Source organism: Saimiri boliviensis, chromosome 2, assembly GCF_048565385.1.
Source record: "Saimiri boliviensis isolate mSaiBol1 chromosome 2, mSaiBol1.pri, whole genome shotgun sequence".
NCBI lineage: Eukaryota > Metazoa > Chordata > Mammalia > Primates > Cebidae > Saimiri > Saimiri boliviensis.
The window spans coordinates 143,231,130-143,250,466 of record NC_133450.1 but is presented as its reverse complement, the minus strand read 5'-3'; the positions used below and the strand labels follow the sequence as shown (position 1 = coordinate 143,250,466).

The 19,337-nt window shown below is 51.1% G+C and overlaps 1 protein-coding gene across 21 annotated transcripts in view; it reads right to left on the bottom strand.

Moving 5' to 3' along the window:
- The window catches only part of RAPGEF1 (Rap guanine nucleotide exchange factor 1), a 157,810-nt gene that overhangs the window by 34,613 nt on the left and 103,860 nt on the right, over positions 1-19,337 (bottom strand). For 9 of the 21 annotated variants that reach the window (XM_039461291.2, XM_039461296.2, XM_039461293.2 and 6 more), the window contains 7 exons: positions 18,126-18,214; positions 16,996-17,148; positions 16,454-16,577; positions 15,799-15,982; positions 13,613-14,113; positions 9,176-9,378; positions 6,495-6,653 (listed from right to left, as the gene is read on the bottom strand). In XM_039461291.2, coding sequence (XP_039317225.1) covers positions 6,495-6,653; positions 9,176-9,378; positions 13,613-14,113; positions 15,799-15,982; positions 16,454-16,577; positions 16,996-17,148; positions 18,126-18,214 — 1,413 coding nt within the window. The remainder of the gene's footprint in view (positions 1-6,494; positions 6,654-9,175; positions 9,379-13,612; positions 14,114-15,798; positions 15,983-16,453; positions 16,578-16,995; positions 17,149-18,125; positions 18,215-19,337) is intronic. The other 12 variants (XM_039461302.2, XM_039461303.2, XM_039461300.2 and 9 more) reach the window with 2 other exon arrangements.

Below are 19,337 nucleotides of genomic sequence, written 5' to 3'. Positions count from 1 at the left end.
CAGCAGCCAGAGCCTCAGGTCAGTCAGTAGAGACGGAAAATGAGGAAGAAAATGGATTCTCAGTCAGAGCCTGGGACTAACGTGTCTGTTACATGGGAACCAGAGGCTAGGCCGCACCACAGCTGTGAGTTCACAGCTCAGCCCCTGCCCTCAGAGGAAATGCAATCCTGAGAAGACACCGCAGCACTACACAGGAAAGCAGCGGCCTCCCCCGTGTGGTGACAGATCTGACGCTAAGGCCTCCCTTTTCATGAGATGCTGGCTGTGCGTCATACACTCCATCATGTGTGTTTTTCGTCCTTATGACAACCTTGCGCTCCCATTGCACAGATGAGGAAAGGGAGGCCCAAGGCACTGGGGTGGGGTGGTGTGCTTAGGTTCATACAGCAAGTAAGGAGAAAACAGGGTGGGGAAGAGGGGGTACAAGAGGGAGAAACTCGTATGTGGGGAGGGGATGAGGGAAGGCAGTGGAGGTATGCGGGGGACAGGCTTGTGGCAGGGTAGGGAGGAGCAGTGCAAGGGCCTCAGAAGCGCCAGGGAAGCTGGCCCTGGTGCTGCAGGGATGTGGTGACACTTTTAGTCTGGCTGCAGGGTTGAGAAGCGGGGAGGGCCTCTGACTGCAGAGGCAGGAAGGCCAGTCAGGAGCCACAGTGGCCATCCAGGTGAGACACGGGGGTGGGGAGGAAGTGGGTGGCCACAGGCTGCCCAAGGCTAATGCCCTGTGTGGTATCAGCAGGACATGCTGGGATGGGGAGAAGAAGGGCAGGACAAGAGTCAATGAGCACCGCCTGCCGATCTGCAAGGCATGGGACTAATTTCTGACCTCAGGGAGCCCAGGGTCTGGTGAGGAGAGAAGCCTACATGCAAATAGCTGGAGATCTGTGGAGACTGCCTTGGACTTGCAGATTCTGCCTCCAAGGGTATGAACTTGTAGACTCTCCCCTAAGGGTACGGACTGGTAGATGCTACCCCTAAGGGTACAGACTGGGAAACTACATCCCTAAGGGCACAGACTGGTCGACTGTACCCCTAAGGGCACGGACTGTAGAATAGACCCCTATCCTAAGGGCATGGACTGGTAGACTGCACCCCTAAGGGCACAGACTATAGACCACACCCCTAAGGGCACGGACTGGTAGACTACACCCCTAAGGGCAAGGAGTGGTAAACCACACCACTAAGGGTACAGACATGTAGACTATACTGTGCTGCTAAACCCTCAAGAATGGAGAAGAGTCTAGGAGGCAGCAGTGTGAAATAGCCTGAAGCACTCAGGTAATACTGAGCTATGCCAGGTCACGGAGGAACATGCACCAGTGGGAGGAAGAGGCCTCATGGAGGCTTTGTAAGATGGGGACAGGGCACTGTCCTTTCCCCCAAAGAGGGGCATTCCATGCGGACCGTGCAAGGGGGAGGGGGTCAGACCAGCCTGTGCACCAACACCCCCCAGGGAGGGGCAGCCTTGAGAAACGCTTCTCCTGCCCCTGGCTACCGGGTTCTGCCACGGATGCTCTCTGCTCTTTTTCTCTCAGTGTGATCTAGCTCTGACCAAGACAGGAAGCCAGTAAGACAAGATGGCATCAGGGAGGACCAAGGGACAAAGGCCAGGATGGCAGAAACTTATTTTTTCCAGTAGGTGCCGAGAGCCCCATGGGACTATCTTCCACTTCCCTCCCGTGGGCCACTCCATTTTCCTCCTCCTCTCTCCATTCCACCTCTTTCCTGTTTGGCCTTTAGGCCCATCAGCGTGCCCACAGTCTCTGTGACGGCTCATCCTCGGGGACAGTTTGTGGCTAGGAGGCTGCCACGGGTCCTGAGGAGCTTGGCCTGGCATTTCCCGGTGAGGGGATGCTGTGGCACGGGGACCAGGCATCTGCACGAAGCTCAGGCCTTCTGTTGAGAGCACATGTGCTGATGCACAGAAACCTGGGCCCATCTCAGAAAATGACTGTTTTGCCTAGAATGGGATGCCAGCTGCTCTGCAGACCCTTTACAAAAAATTAAAGTCCTCAAGATGATATACACTTGACTCTTTTAGCCTGAAGTGTGTGTGTTTTTTTTTTAAATTTATAAAAACATGACAGTTATTATAGGCATTTCAATATAACTTCTACTCACAACTTGGGTCTGCTAGCAGTTTTAATTATCCAGAAGCCAAGATGGTAAAGAAATATTTCAACAGATTTCTAGCACCCAAATAGATCTCTTAGTAAGAGTAAGTACCCATAACTTTCAGTTAGCAAAAAAAGAACATATAAGAAAGTAGTGTGGGGAATGGAGGAAGGTGTTTCTTCCAATGCCAATCCTGCAGCACTGGCAGGACACAGGCAGCCCTAATAGTTACTGAGGGATTCTGCATATCTTGTATTCAAGGGCACCGTGAATAGAAACCTCATCTAAAACTTTCAAGATGTGCAGAAGCAGAGAAAATGCAAGCCAGAGAAGGGACATGCAGAGAAGAGGGCCGTGGCAGTCAGCTGTGGAAGGTGGGAAGGAGTGGGGCAGAGAAGGGAGATGGGCAGCCACCAGGCAGGGCCACCGTGAGAATACGGGAGTCAGCCCAGGGAGCAAGAGCCGGGAGAGTAGTCCAGGGAGAAAGCACAGACAGCGCAGCTACTTCCGGGAGGGGTAGTGAGGCCGTCACTCAGACACAGAGCTACACCCCCACACAGCAGGCAGGCACGGGGCCTGGCCCAATCAGGAGGGCAGAGACAGCCTGGGGGCACTGTGAAGGCTGCACCCTCCTCTCCACATCTTTCCCTTCTCACAGTCATGCATATATTCTTCTTGACATCTTTCTTTTACCAAGGTGGTCTGAAAGCCCCCGAGACCATGTGCCAAGGTTTGGAGTCTTGTTTGTGTTAAAGTCTCCTGGGGTCCCAGCCTAAGTCAGGCAAGAGGGGAGTCTCGGGACCAGGAGCTAACACCTCCAGTGAATGAAGGGCCAAGCAGACCAGGCTGAAGCCTGTGCAGGGGATGGTAGGAAGGACCCCCTGGGACCAACTTGTGTGTGGTGCTGATGAGAGAGAAGCCCAAGAAACAGCAGAGTTCAAGGCCGGCAGAGCCTGTGGGTGGGGAGGGCTGGCTTTCCCTGGAGCGGAGGTTCTGGGGGAGACAGGGGAGGGCTGGCTGTCATCATCCCTCTCATGACCTTACTCTAAGTGCTTATATTTGAGATGATCTCCCTGAATGGACCCTGGACTTTCTGGCCTCCATGCCTCTGGCAGGTGCCTCTGCTTGGAACATCTTTTATTTGCTTTCTCTCCCCTTTATCTCCTAAAAATCCCAACTGTCCTTCAAGCCACAGCTCAAGCTCCACCCCTAGTCCCCACAACTGTGTCCTTGCTCCACCAACTACAAGGTTTCTATGACTACAACTCTCATGTCATTTGTCATGTGTGCCTTAACGTGGTGTGAACTTGTATTTTCCATACAAGATGTCTTAATACTCCCGTATATTCCACAGATAAAAACTACGATGTGGCTGGGCACAGTGGCTCACACCTGTAATCCAAGCACTTTGGGAGGCTGAGGCGGGCGGATCACCTGAGGTCAGGAGTTCAAGACTAGCCTGGCCAACGTGGTGAAACCCTGTCTCTACTAAAAATATAAAAAATTACCTGGGTGTGGGGGTGCACACCTGTAATCCCCGTTACTCTGGAGGCTGAGGCAGGAGAATCGCTTGAACCCAGGAGGCGGATGTTGCAGTGAGCCGAGATGGCGCCACTGAACTACAGTCTGGGTGACAGAGCAAGACCCCATCACCAAAAAAACCCGCCAAAACAACAACAACAACAGAACCATGACGTACTCAGACCCAAAATTAATTAAAATGCATGTGCGCAAACGTTCTTTGGTTCTGCAGCAGGCTGCGTGCCTGTCTTCCTCCACCTGCTGACCTGCAGCCCTGCTCTGGCCGGGCCATCTTCCTCAACTGCATGCCCTTTGCAACCTGACCTGGAAAAGCTGATGTGCTGGGCTTGCTGAGTTAAACCTATCCCAGGGATCAGGGGAGGACTGAATGAGAAGACTTCTCAGTATCCACTTCCATTTAAATTGTTCAACACAGGTTTATGCCCTATAAATTCCTTTGGCAAGAGGTTTCCAATGGTTAGAATCTCTTAGTAGAAGTAACCGTCCACTGTGCCAAGAACCAGATGAGGTGTCTTCAGATTTGACAACTGCTGTGTTTCCAAGGGGCAATCCTTCAGAGTTCCATGCTGGACAAATGACACAGGCCCAGGAGCAATGGAATGAAGAAATTCAAGAATAATTTCTGCTCTTATAGTAATCCAAAGCCCTGTGTCTGGGGTTCATCTTAGAATTTAACCAAAGGATAGATGAAGAACATGTTGGCATTATACTAAATCACTTCTCTGAGGCTTTAAGCATACTGGATGTCGAATGTCCCAAACACTTGGCCATTACTAATGGTTCCTGAGGCATGTTCCTTTTAATGATATAAAGTACCTTATTAGGTCCTACCCTCGGGCTCCTTGGTGGACTTGTTGTTAAGAATGCAGCATTTCAGATATAAGATGTCTTAAGACTCTTGTATGTCCCAGGGATAAAAACTATGACGTATTCTTAACCAAACTTAATTGAAATGCTCTCAAATTTAATTTTGTAGCAAACAGTCCAGTTCATTCATAGTCCTCTAACCCCTAACTGCTCAAAAGGGATACTGTAGAAACTTTAAGGGGGGAAAAACAAAAACAAAAACAAAAACCAACTCAGTCAAGAGCTAGGATTGTCCAAAGGCCAAGTTTCTCAAGATCTGTGAAAGGAGCTTGCCAGAGGTGCCTCTGAGGAAACGAGGGGCTTCTGTGTGGCCAGAGCAGGGTGAGGGAGGCTGTCTCCTCAGCATGAGTAGGGCTGCTGGGGGCTCTAAGGTGTGAGGCCTCAGTACCCAGTGGACTGTCCACCCTGGGCACAGATGGAAACCGGACAAAACCAAACTGGGAACCTGAGTCTGGATAAGTCTTTACAAGCTACCTGGTCCAAAGTCATCATTTACAGAGGGGGAGAAAAAGCCAAATAGGTTAAGCCGTTTGCCCAACTCTCATGTGTAAAGTTAGAAGCAGAACAAGGCTAGACTCCAGGAGTCTTATTACTAAGGTAATGAGCTCAAGAACAGTAATAAGCTTTCAAAGATTACTACATATCTGGCCATTTCACATAATTTTACTTAATTTTCACAATTACAAAATATGAGGCAGGTAAAATCCAGTCCCAAAGGGAAGATGCTGAAGTGGGTTTGGCGGGGGCCATGGGGGGACCATGGGGCACCACCCAAGGCCAAACGTCCTTCAAGTGGGACTCGATATCATTCTAGAGTTCCTTCCCCTGTGCTTAGTTTCATTCTAACAGATGAAAGGGAGAATGGTGGCCACTGAGGTTCTTGGAAATTTGCAGATGCCAGTGAAAGACTGTGCCTACTTCAGGGTCGGTGGCCCTAGGCTTCAGCAGTAAACTGTTTACACAAATGGCTGCGCCCCCTTCCATTCCTAGATCCACGTCCCTGTGCAACATGACTTAGCAGCAACTACCATCAAGAGGCAGAACCAGCTTCCCTGCTCCCTGAATCTGGGCTGGCCTTGTCACTTAGCTGCGCAACTGCAATGGAACAGGCACCATACCACTTCTGAGCTCAGGCTCTAAGGGGCCTTGTATGCTTCCATTTGTTTTTGTTTTCTTTTTGGGGATTCCTGCCAACTGCCATGTGAACAAGCCCAGCCTGATGGAGGTGACGGACCACATGGATCACAGGCAAATCAGCCCAATTGTCCCAGCTCAGGTCCCAGGGATGTCAGTGAGTTCAGCCAAAATCAGCCAGGTCTGGGACAGGACAACCATCCTGCTACCAAATGGTCACTACTGTATTAAACCACCAAGTTTTGGCTGGTTTGTTATGCAGCAAAAGAAAATGAATGCAGCCCTCAAAGTCAAAGCATCACGCACTGGTGAAGCCTGCTCTCCTCACCTGGCTTTCTACATCTACCCATCCATCTAATCTATCTACCCACCCATACCCATCTAATCTTTCTATTTATTTATTTTGAGACAGGGTTTCACTATGTTGCCCAGGCTGGACCTGAACTCCTGGGCTCAAGCGATCCTCTTGCCTCAGCCTCCTGAGGAGGGGGGACCATAGGTGAGTGCCATCACACCTGGCTATATTCCTTTTTAATCCTGGAACACAGCAGGCCAATCCAAGGCCCAAAGAGAGATTGAGATAGAGAGACCAAAATGTCTCTGTCACTTTATGCCAGACTGGTGATGCTCCAGCGGTGGCCACTAACATTTCCCATGCCGATTGCCTCACCCGGACATGTCTCACGGTCTTTAAGGCCCCAGAGGACCAACTATTTATAGCCTTCCCATCTATGTAGGGACCCGCAGAAGGACAGCAGAACACATGGCTGAGGCACACGCGACCAAGGAATGGCCCTGTTCAAGCATTTCCAAGTAAAGAACAGCAGGAAGCGACTCACCGAGGGCACAGGCAAGCTGCCATGCCGGCTGAGAAAGGAGTTAGAGACGGACACACTGAGGCCCTGAGCGGCACTGCCGTCCTCGGGGGTGAAGGCCACTTTAGTTTGCTGGACACAGTAGGAGACAGAGGAGAAGGAAGCAGCAGCACAGGAGGCCTGCTGGACAGAGGGGAGAAGAGAGAAGGCAGGGAAGGAGGGAGAGAAGCAGAGAACAGTCAGGTATGTGCAGGGAAAGGCCATGGAGGCTGCTCTCCACATCGCGCAGGGACGTCCTGGAGAGGGATGGCTTCTGGGCTCAGTTTAGGGACTAAACCAGCTGCCGAAGGCTAGCCGCATGAAAGGGCACCCTCCTTCTCTTCCTTACACTGTATCCTGAAATCGTGTCCACTGGAAGCAGGTTGGGTAGGAGGAGGTGAGGGGGCTGGGGCCACACAGACCTGGGCTGACTCTGGACTGAGCTGCTCCTCTGTGGGGAGCAGATCCATGTGTCATTCACACATCTTCAGAACTCAAGATGGGGCTCCTGCTGCCTGGGTTTGAGTCTGGACCCTGCCATTTCTGTTTAGCCTTGGGCACTACTTAAAGGTCTCCGTGCCTCAGGTTTTCCATCAGTAAAACAGGGGTAACCCTGGCGCCTCCTGTATGGGACTATTGGGAGAATGAAATGGGATATGTGTGAAGCACCTGGAATCTTGCCTACCACACTGTACATGGGCCAACAGGTGTGTATAATGAGCAACATTTTTGTCTGTGAAGTGTGGATAATGCTTCCTGCATCTGCATTTGAGAGAGGGTGTGACCAGCAGCTGGCAGGGTCTGTTAGGTGGTATGCCTGGGCTGCCGTTAGGGCTAGGTGAGGCTCCCAGCTCTTTTGTTTCTAGCTGCAGGCTTGGATTAAGGCTCTTTGGCTCTGTCAGCCTCAATTTATTTATAATGGGGATGCCAGGAGCTGTGGCAAGGACCATGCAGAGCCAGATGAGAGCCCTGGTACTTACCTGGGGAGGTGTTCAACACAGGTGTTCCTAACAGGCCTATAGGGGCCGAGCTCACTACTGCCCTGCAGGCATGGTAGAATAGATTCTGATTCTGGGCACTCACTAGAGGTGTCTCCCCAAATATTCAGAAGCCTGTGGACTCCACAGCACGTAGAAGATGCCCAAGGATGGGCAATGGGCTGAAAATACTTTCAATACATCTGGCGCAGCAATGGTTTTTTTCTTTTTTTGAGATAGGGTCTTGCTATGTTGTCCAGGCTGGTCTTGAACTCCTGGGGTCAAGTGATCCTCCTACCTCAGTCTCCCAAGTAGCTGAGAATACAGGCATGTGCCACCACCAGTCCTGGCACTTGGCAACGGTTTTAACCAAACATTTTAGGCAAGGGGTCTCTAAATGAGGCATTTATGTTTCCGTGGTGGAAACCCTTTTTGAGATGTCTTCAGAGCAAGTGAGATTCATATTCTCAACTGTGTCTGTGGGGTGGGCAGGGCAGGTGAAGATCTGAGACCCTGAATGCATCAAGTGTGACACAGCTAATGAATGTCAGGACTGGAATCCAGGGCTCCCAACTCCAAGCCTGGCCTTTCCTCTACGGGACATGGCCACCTCTAAAGGGGCTGAGTTGGTTTTTGAGTGGAAACCAAACAGCTTGCTTGGTCAGCCAGAGCCTACTGAGTGTAGGAAGGCTCAGGTATAGGGAGTAACCCAGGAACATTTGTCCTCCAGTCTGCAGCTGCCTTCCAGAAAAATCAGATGGTCCCTGATGTCCTCTCACAATGGATAAAAGACGGCCCAGTGCACACCAGTCCCCTCCTGGTAGAACCGACCAGACTGGCCAGCACAAGAGCACAGGAGTCCAGGGAGCTCTGAACAAGCCTGGAGCTCCCTGTGGGGTGCACTCTTCCTGGGGAGCACAGCTGGACAGGAGGCTCAGATTCTCAAACCTGACTAGGGCCCTCCACATTCATTAACTGGCAGCAAAGAGAGAAGCCACAGGCATCCCTAATCTGCCCACCCGCCCAGTGCCTGGGCAGTTCCGGAGCCTCACAGGGTACCCGCGGTGGAACAGCCTGCCTTCTGTGCTGACTCGTGCTTCATTACGTGCACGGGAGTCCTCAGCACAGGAGTGTTTTCTAGAAGAGGGAGGTGATGTGTCTGGAACAGAGTGGCTCTGTTTAAAGCCATCCTCTGCTTCAATGGTGCTTGTTTTCCTTGGGCCCTCCCCGGCCAGGGCTGGGATGTAAGTCACTCTACACAGTTAGGCCCATTATGCCAATCAACTCCACAGATGGCCGTGCACAGACCATGCCCTGTGCTTTGATTGAGTCCCTCCTTTCTGGGAGGTCTATGTTGAAGCCAAAGAAGAAATAAAAAATACAAGAGACTGTCAGCAGAGAGAGCAAACACCCTGAGTACAAGCCTGTCCCTGCTGCGTTGGGCTGCTCTGGAGAAGAAAGGTCCCTGCACCCCAGGGTGGGGAGGTGGCGGAGTGGGAGCTGGGCTGCTGGTGAGCATCTCAGGAGGAAAAGAAAGCATCTGTGTGGGAGTCAGTGCCTTCTATACCCAAACCCAGGGCCCTGCCACAGCTGCGAGGATGGTAAACCCTGCCCCCGAGGAGGGTCATTCTGGCTCCTAGAGATCCGCTAGGATCAGAAGTTCTAGTCACAAAGGAGGGTGCCACTTACCAGCTGCCGCTGCTTGGGGGGGAGGGCAGGCGGTGGGGCCAGCTCCTGCACAGAGTCCGCCCCAGTGAAGGAGTCGCTGAAGCCATACACCTCCATGAGGAGCTTGTTCTTCTGCTGGTAGATGTGCTCGTTCTGCGGCGTCTGGTAGAACATGGAGGGCTGCGGCTCTGAGTAGTCCTCCAGCAGCTGCATGTAGGCCAGCACTGTGAAACCGAGGGACAAAGCTGCAGTAGGGCTGGGGGCTGTCCCGGCAGGGAGCCCCGACCCCACATTCTTCCCACAGCAGCTAGGGGGCTTTCCACTGAAAGCACCTCAGGGAAGGATGAATGAGTGGGGTGCAGAGGACTTCTCAGACAGTGAAATCAAACTCTGTCTGCTGTGCTAACAGAGGAGGCGCATCCAGACTGGCAGATGCGCAACACCAAGGGGGAACCCTAAGGCGAACTCGGGACTCGAGTGAGAGCACGTGGTGGGCACAGGGTCGGCAGGTCTCAGCCTCCTCCTGAGCAGGCATTTTCCCCTCGGGGCAGGTCACAAGTGCCATGAGCACCTGCCAGGTGGAGCTGACATTCAGACGCTCAGAAAAAGGCCTGGCAGCTCTGCAGTGCTAAATTTTGTATCTTCAAATAGGCACAAAGCCAGAGGCTTCTCTGCAAACCTAAACTAGTCAATAAAGCAAGGAAGGCCAGACACTGAGCTGAGGAAGACAGTCACAGAGGTAGGGAGTTTATTTCTTCCCTGAGCTGTACTGGGGGTCCAGGTATATAGGAAATGCTCTCTCTCCAGGGGTGTCTTTCTGATGCTCCCTCTCCAGGGAAGAGTGGTGTTACTGAAGAAAAGGGTTCAAAAGTCACCTTTTTATTTTAAAAGAATATGTAAGAATTTGTTACTAGCTCCAACAAGCACCGAGCAGAACTTGGTTGTAAAAGATGCACAGGAAGAGATGCCTCCCCCTGGGGGCAGCTGCTGCTGCTGAAAGGGCAGCTCGCAGCCCCCTGAGCTTGTCCCACACTTCCTTTTTTTTTTTTAATGAGACAGAGTTTCGCTCTTGTTACCCAGGCTGGAGTGCAATGGCGTGATCTCGGCTCACCGCAACCTCCGCCTCCTGGGTTCGAGCAATTCTCCTGCCTCAGCCTCCAGAGTAGCTGGGATTACAGGCACACGCCACCATGTCCAGATTATTTTTTGTATTTTTTTTTAGTAGAGACGGGGTTTCACCATGTTGACCAGGATGGTCTCGATCTCTTGACCTCGTGATCCACCTGCCTCGGCCTCCCAAAGTGCTGGGATTACACGCTTGAGCCACCGTGCCCGGCCCCTTCATTTTTTTTGAGATGGGATTTCACTCTTGTTGCCCAGGCTGGAGTGCAATGGCGTGATCTCAGCTCACTGCAACCTCCGCCTCCTGGGTTCAAGTGACTCACCTGCCTCAGCCTCTCAAGCAGCTGGGATTACAGATGCACGCCACCATGCCCAGCTAATTTTTGTATTTTTAGTAGAGACAGGGTTTCGCCATGTTGGTCAGGCTGGTCTCGAACTCCTGACCTCAGGTGATCCACCTGGCTCAGCCTCCCAAAGTGCTGGGATTATAGGTGTGAGCGACCGTGCCGACCCCAACACTCCCTCTTTAATGCTGCACAACTAACATCACCAGGCTCCAGAGGAAGAGGCAAGCCTATGAAGGTGATCCCAAGCACTCACAAATTGCTCCCTAAAAAGACTAAACATGGCCAGGCACAGTGGCTCATGCCTATAATCCCAGTGCTTTGGGAGGCTGAGGCGGTAGGGTCACTTGAGGCCACACCAGCCGGGGCAGCATAGTGAGATCCCCATCTCTAAAGAGAAAAAAGAAAAGAAAAAAATTAACAATGTTGGTATGTGCCTATGGTCTCAGCTACTCAAGAGGCTGAGATGGGAGGAACCCTTGAACCCAGGAGTTCAAGGCTGCAGTGAACTATGGAGAAGAAAAAAAGACTAAACACAACCACCTCTGCCTGACTTCTGTGAAACTGTGTTCTATTCAGGAGGGCTTTCTGAACTCTTGATGTTGAAGTCCTTATAGAGACCTGCTAGCCAAGCACAGAATAGCAGTGATGTTCCTAGCCTTCTAGAAATGAGGAGGACCTGGTCCATTTCAAAAGCAGCCTGGTGGCAGCCCAGAGACCAGGCAGCCAGCACTGCTGGGAAGGCTCAGCCGCCAGTGCTTAGGGCCTGGGACTGGGGATTTCAGGTGGCAGACAATGATCACAAGGCTCGTCTGGCTCAAGGGACTCATGGGGCTGCCCCTGGCAGGAGGCTTGGGGACTCTCGTGATGTCAGTGCATCCCAAATGATGAGGACACGCCATGACGCTGGGACTGAATGTGCACGAACTCAGGCCAGCATTAGCCACATGTCCAGGGTGAAGATTCTTTCCTTCTTTCCCTCAAGGCAATTTTGTGAGGTATTTTCCACAATGTCACTTGAGGGTCCTCTCGGGGAGTGAAGAGCAGTCAGAGGACTGAGGCTCAGGGTGCCTTGAGTTTGGGGCTTTCAGAGGGTACAGAGAAGACCACCCCCTGCATAGGGGTCAACACTGAAAACTGGATGGGATCTGAAGGAAGGAGGGCAAAATCCCTTCTTCCTCCTCGGCTTCGAGGACGCGTAACAGGCTGGTACAACTCAGGCTGTGCTCTTAGTCCCAGATCTGTGCCCCACTTGCTCGTTGATTCTGGGCAATACTCAGCTCCTCTACCTATGCTCCAGTTTCTCTGCCTATGAAACCAGACCTAATAGGGCCTGCCTAGCGGGTGGCTGTCAGGACCACCTTTGATGGGGCATGTGCAGCTTTAGCTCAGGGCAGGCCACACCTGCAACTCGGGAGTTTCTTAGATGTTTGCAGTCTCTAGTGCTGGAGACACTGATGAATGAGCGAAAGCCTCAAAATGGTGGCCTAAATTAATAGGCATTTTCAGCCACTTGAGACTGCTCGAAAGGAAACAATGGCTACCCCTCCCTTTCCTTCTCCTCTCTAGAGACCCTGCATGAGGATCAACGCCCACACTTGTTTTAGGGGCTGGAAGGGGAAGGCTCTCTGGCATCTGCTGCATTTGCAAGGATGCTATCCTGCCCAGTGTCTGAGCTCAGAGGACCCCTCCCCTAGGGAAGGACAGGGGTGAGCCTGAATGGCATGCTGCCCAAGATAACAGGGTTGGAGGGGGAGGCCGACAGCTCTTTAAACACTTGTCCATGCAAAGGGAGGGGCAGAGAAGGAAATGCTTCTAGCACTGCCACTGCACACCCCTCTGCGGGAGCCCTGGTTTCTGATGAGCAAATGTACACGACAGATGGGGATGACATCATTAGTCCCACAGAGCCAGCTCCCCCTCTAGCTAGGGGGCCACACTGCTGAGGCAGTTGCACAAGCTGGGCAACACCCACCCAGGAGCTGGGAAATGCAGGACACCACTGTAGCCGCCTTCTGTGGCCCACACAGCCGGCCCTCAGGGTTATCCTTGCTGGATTTAACCAAGTCAGGTCTTCCGTTCTTTGAGAACAGGGCCCAGCTCGAGGCTGGCTCAGATGCTCTCATTTTGGGAATTTGGAGTAGAGATTCCATTTCTAGTTCAAAGAAGTTCTCTGCTGGATGTGTCAACTGAGGCCAGGGAAGCCTGGGGCTGTGTGGCTAATGTGGCCACACACATTGAAACGGTGACAGCTGCGCTGCCAAGAAAATGGAAGCAGAACTATGCTAGTGAAGCGGGGAGAGGGCGGGGGCAGAGAAAGCCAGGCAACTCACGAAAGTGTGGAGCAGTTAGGGGAGCGAGGAGAAAACAATTGCTAGAACTCTTCTTAGTACTTTTACGGCAGATTTACAGTTGGAAAATATTCAAAATTTCAGCTCCACTCCTGGGCTCCAATAATATCACATATTAAAATGTCTGATGTAAGAAGTGTCCTCAATTACTCCTGCAGGGCAATCTCAGCTCCCAAGTCATTCTGAGAGCATGAACAGAGGACAGCGTGCTCTAGACAGAGATCTTTAAGACATCACTCCTTGGACACTAGGTAAGTTCTGCTGAAATTCACAGGTCCACCTCACTCCATGCAGATATGGCTGCAAGGCTGTCCTGCAGACCAGGAAACTCGTTCTCTGTCACCGAGAACAGGCCAGAAGGTCAACTGCTGCCATCTAAAGAGGAGAAGCCCTCAGGCTTCGTGGAGACCAGGCCTGAGATTTTATAGAAAGTGTAAAGGAGAGGTCAGCTGATCAGGCTTTAAAAATGATCACCTGGAATGACAAAACCAGGCTCCCAGAAGTGTCTACGTACCTGGTTGGCCTATCTTTTATGAAATAATGAGGCCACTGGTTTGACTTTGGTCTAATGCTGAAATAAAACATGCTGCCATTTCAGGCTATAAAATACACTTCCTGACAACGGTGCAACAAAAGCTTACTGTGTTTGTTTTTCTTCTCTGGTAGAGGAGGCGGTTTTTCTGGATCACCCGTTGATTCAGGAGCAGTAAAGTCACCCACAAATTCTACAGGGGCTGAGGAACCTCCATGCTGAAAGGGGAGAATAGCAGCGAAGGGTGCATAGGTGACGGGCTGGACTGGGGCTGTGCTCTGCAGGTCCTCCCCAGAGATGTTGTCATACTGCGAGGGATGCCGCTCGAAAGACACCCTGCAGCCAGAGCTGTCCGCTGTCTGGGAGGCTGCGCTCCTGCGCTTCTTCTCGGGGAGAGCAGGCGGCGTGTCTGTCTGCTGCCCTGGGGCCAGTGCTCCGTCTGGCTGGGGATGGTTGCCAAGAGGCAGCTGGAAAGGATGGCCAAGAAATGGAGACCCAGACTCCCCCAAGGACTCTGGCAACGGGCTAAGGCTCCAGGCCGTCTGCTGAGGTATCTGGTCTGCGTTAGAGAGGTCTTGCTGGAGGAATTCATAGTCGGGATCATAGTGGTCTGCAGTCACAAACAGGAAAAAAAAGACCTGTTAGCCACAGGCCCTGCAGGAGCAGCCAGGCCCACCCATCTCTCCCTGGCTGGCTCATGGGTGCGTGACAAAGACCTGTATCCAGGGTTTAATATTTACATGTTATAGTCTTCATTCTTCTCCCTGATTACAAAAGCAAACCAGATGGGAATATGGCTGTTTTGCTATACTTTTCTGTATTTTTTACATTTCTTACTTAAAAAAAAAAAAAAAAAAGAAAGGAAAATACATAACCATTACAGAAGCCGTGGCAAATTACATCAGGAAAATAAAAATCACTCACAATCCTGTACTCTAACTGTACTTTCTATTTCCTTTTTTTTTTGAGACAGTGTCTCGCTCTGTCGCCAAGGCTGGATTGCAGTGCTGCAACCTCGGCTCACCGCAACCTGTCTCCTGGGTCCAAACAATTCTCCTGCCTCAGGCCTCCCAAGTAGCTGGGATTACAGCCATGAGCCACTGTGCCCAGCCCCTATTTACATTTTGATGTATTTCCTTAAATGCCCTTTTTGCCTTTGGGATTCCTTTTTAAAAAAGCCCAACTGAGGGCCAGGTGTGGTGGTTCATGCCTGTTATTCCAGCACTTTGCAAGGCTGAGGCAGGCTGATCACTTGAGGCCAGGAGTTCGAGACCAGCCTGGCCAATGTGGCGAAACCTTGTCTCTACTAAAAATACAAAAATTGGTTGGGTGCAGTGGCTCACGCCTATAATCCCAGAACTTTGGGAGGCTGAGGCAAGCAGATTACCTGAGGTCAGGAGTTTGAGACCAGCCTGGCCAACATGGTAAAACCCCATCTCTACTAAAAACAAAAAAAAGAAAAAACAAAACAAAAAAAAAAGAATTAGCCGGATAAGGTGGCGCATGCCTGTAATCCCAGCTACTTGGGAGGGTGAGGCAGGAGAATCACTTGAACCCAGGAGGTGGAGGTTGCAGTGAGCCCAGATTTCGTCACTGTACCCAAGCCTGGGTGACACAGTGAGACTCTGTATCAAAAAAAGAAAAAAAAGAAAGAGAAACAATTGAGAATACTATGTAAATGGTCTCATACGTATTCTAGTTATCAATATGAGTGATTTTTAATAGCTACAGATTATTCCAGCAAATGAGTGTACCATAATTCATCTGATTTCCTACCAATGAAATCTTGCTATTAATCTCTGATTATGCTCCTAGGATACATTCTCAGAAGTGAAAATATCTAGTTCACAGGATACAAAGAGCTTCCTGCTCTCTAAACCCCCTGCCCAGCAGACATTCAGCACCGAAACGAGACGGCCAGCTGGTGCAGCTTCCTCACCTTCAGCCTCTGTCAAGTGTTGTCAGGCCTCCCACCCCTTCGTTTAAAGCTCTTGACACAAATGGCTATTAGTTTTGGTAAAGAGAGTCAAATTACACACCGACAGATGAACTGTAACAACAGTTACCACTTGAATATCCAGGCTGTGGTTTTACATTGTAATTTCATTTATACAGCTTCCTTGGGAGGCAGGTACTGTTACCCTGGTTTTGCAGATGAGGAAGCTGAGGCTCAGATTTCAAATGAGTTGGCCAAAGTCACGCAGTCAATGATCGCATGACCTGGGACTCCCACCCAGGACTGTATGGCCCCAAAGAAGCCACAGAGAAGGACAGAACAGGATGCTGGCGGCTCACCTAGTGTTTCACAGCTTGTGTTCCGGGAGCACTGCCCACTGTCCCTGTCCAGAGAAGAGAGCTGTTCATCCGACTTGCTGAGCTTGCCTATGCTGCTGCAGGGTGACAGGCGGGGCGACTCTCCACCGTACGAGTGGCTGCCTCCTGACAGTCGCCTCTGTGCGTAACAGTCAATGTCAAAATCCTCAAGTGGAAAAAGAGAAACAAAGCCAAGTCATTTCTGAGAACCAGTGGCAGAGATCAGGGGTGAGGCAACCACCTGATCTAAGTGCATTTACTTAGAGGAGGAAATACTGCCAGGCCAGCTCAGAAACCACCTCTAACGTCAGCAAGCAAAGGACATGTACAGTTGAGAAGCAGCCATTTGGAGTTTGTGGGGGGTGTGGCCAGGGAAGGCACTGGGGCTGGGGTCAGCTGTGGCCCAGCTGTCCCCAGGAGATGCCTTTGCCTCTGGCCTCCCTGCGCTGACCCTCATACCCATATGGGAACTCTGACCATGTGCCGGAGAGAGAAGGATGGGTACAAGGTCTCACACCCCTGATGTGACAAACACCAGCCTGAAGACCATGGGTTTCTTTCAGCTTCAGGAGCCAAATCCCTGAACACCCCCACCGCCTCCCCTGCCTTCCCATGCAGGGAACAGGGGCTGCATTACCTGCCTATTGATTCCAACAGGCAAACTGGAGCCACTGGTGGCTCGGCTCATGGGGGCCACCACAGCCACTCGGGTAGGGGACGGCGCCGACTGTCTTTTCTTGGGTGGCAACGCTGGTGGAGGACTGAAACAGACCAAAACGTCCAGGCAGACCAAACCATACTCACCAAAGCGATAATAGGGTACAGGATGTGGGGTTCTTTCATTACTAGATTCTCCACATCCAATGTTCACACTTCAACTCTTGCCTACTCCCCTCCACCAAAATAAAACCTGTAAATACCAAATGAACCAAAGAGAAAAACCCTTTCTTTTCCTTTCACAATAAATCATACCAGGTGTCCCTGGGTTGAAGCCACAAGGAAGCCTTCAGGAGAGCTCAGTGTGGCCAGAGAGGGCCAGGCAGCGTGGGGATACCTCCAGAGCAGCCTCCCAAGGAGGGCCAAGCCCCCAGCACTAAGAAGCAAGGACCCAAGCCCTACCTTCCTCCCTTTCTTGCTCATTCTGCCATGGAGGCGCTAGACAAACAGGAAGGTAATTACCTATTATCAACCACCCGAATGCCAGGCAGAGGGGGCTTGGGGGGTGCGACCTCTTCATCCGTGGCGTCTGGGAGGAGCTCTGTTGACTGCGACATGCCGGTTGTCTTGTTTAGGATCTCTACCTCTCGGTCTGTCAGGGGGAGCTCTGCTGGGCTGGAGAATTGGGAAGAACTTGGGGTTATGAAATGTCAAAGACGGGACAGAACACACACAGGCCCTGAGAGGGTGAAGATGTGACCAGGGAGAACACGATGGGTGAGGTGGGGCTGAGAAGCAGGCTCCCTGGATACAGAGCTGTGGGGTCCTGGTTTGGTTCCTAATGAGCTACTGGTGCTTGGCTGTGCCCCCAACTTTGCACTCAGTTTCCTCATCTGAAGATGATCTAAGGACTCTCTAAAATGCTCTAGGCCAGGAGTGGTGGCTCACACCTGTAATCCCAGCACTTTGGGAGGCCAAGGAGGGCAGACCACTTGAGGTCAGGAGTTTGAGACCAGTGTGGCCAACATGGTAAAACCATGTCTCTACTAAAAATACAAAAATTAGCCGGGCATGGTGGCACATGCCTGTAGTCCCAAAGGCTGAGGCAGGAGAATCGCTTGAACCTGAGAGGAGGAGATTACAATGAGCCCAAACTGCCCCACTGCACTCCAGCGTGACCAACAGAGACTCTGTCTCAAAAAAAAAAAAAAAAAAAGCAGCTCCGAATTTATGTTTTCTATTTTTACTAGGAGGTTGGAGTAGAAATGTATATAAACTCTAAAAAGCATCCTCGTCACCCCCTCAGTTTACTCTTGATCAAGCAAGGGTGCTCTCCAGTCAAAGCCCCCAAGCCCAAGCCATTAAAGTTCTTTGTAATTATGAAACGAAGCTGCCCAGCAAAAGCACTGGGGTATGTCACTGGACGCGCTCACACACGGTCCTTGGAAATGATCACGATGAAGAGGAAACTTGAGATGGGGTAATACTTCAAGCCTGTGTGAAACAGACACACACTGCTCACCCCAGAAAAAAGAAAATGGGCCTCCAGTAGCCCACCCTTGTGCTGCCCACCCCCCAGGACCTATCCTTGTCAAGTGTAGACTTTGTCACTGGGCGTGACCCCCACATCGGGAGGGTTAGTCAGCACCTACCCATCAGGCTTGCCGGCAGGAGAACTGGGCTTCACGGGGCTCGTCGGAGACGGACGTCCCTGCTTCTCGATGGTGAGCCTGACCAGCTCCTACCCCCACAAGAAAAAGGCAATGAGCAAAGCTCCCACCACCACTGAGTTTCCACAAGAAAGCAGGCAGGTGCTGTCTCTCCTCTACTGCTGAGTCTCATTTCTGTGTCTGTAGATTCCCCATGTACCATAAACCAAGTATCACTTGCCTGAGGTTATCTGCATGACTTTCCAAATGTCCCCTGATCTCCAAAAGTACCTTCATGGCATGTCAAGAAGTTTAATCGTAAAGGCACTTCCTCTTGGAAGGGGAAATGGCAAACCCCACAGTCTCAAAATGATTGTTTTCACGCAAATTAAAATATCCGGCAGAACAGATTCCCAGTCTGTTTGCTGGGGAAGAACTCTGTTTTTAGTTCTCTGAAGCCAGTGACGGCCCTGGGTGGTTTCCCAAGGCGAGCTGGCCTCAGGTATGGTGGAGCTGCTAGCTGGTGGGGGCTGGTTGGGATCCGTGTCAATGGAGAAGGAGTTAAGGTGAGATAACCCAGCAAAGAAATAATTTTAGAACTATTAACTGAGAAAAACAGAAAAAAACCCCAGCCTTTTCCAAATCATAGCAAAAGAAAAAAAAAGGAAGGGATCAAGGCCCATTTGTTTCTTTTTTAAATAATAGAGCACATTTTCCCCTCGTTTGATGAGTTTTGACAATCCCATATACCCAAGTAAGCGCACTAAAAGAAAAAAACACACACACACACACACACACAAACACTTCCATCACCTTTTCCAGCCAGTCTGCCCCACCCCAATGGCTTTTTAATCATAGACTACTTCTGCCTGTCCTAGAACTGGATATAAATGGAACCATATCATACATACACTTTTGTGTCCATCTTCTTTTTAAAAACAGCTTTATGGATATATAATTCATATGCCATCAAATTCACCCATTTAAAGTGTATGATTCAGTGGTTTTTAGTCTGTTCACAGAGTTGTGTGACAACATAACCAATTTTAGAACTTCTCATCACCCCAAAAGGAAACTCTCTGTATTCCCCTAGACCCCCAGCCCTTGGCAACCGCCAATCCACTTCCTGTCCACACAGCTTTGCCTGCTCCGTCCCCTGAGCTCGGCATAACAGCTGTGGCTTTGTGTGGAAGAGGCTCCTGCTGCTCGCTGCCA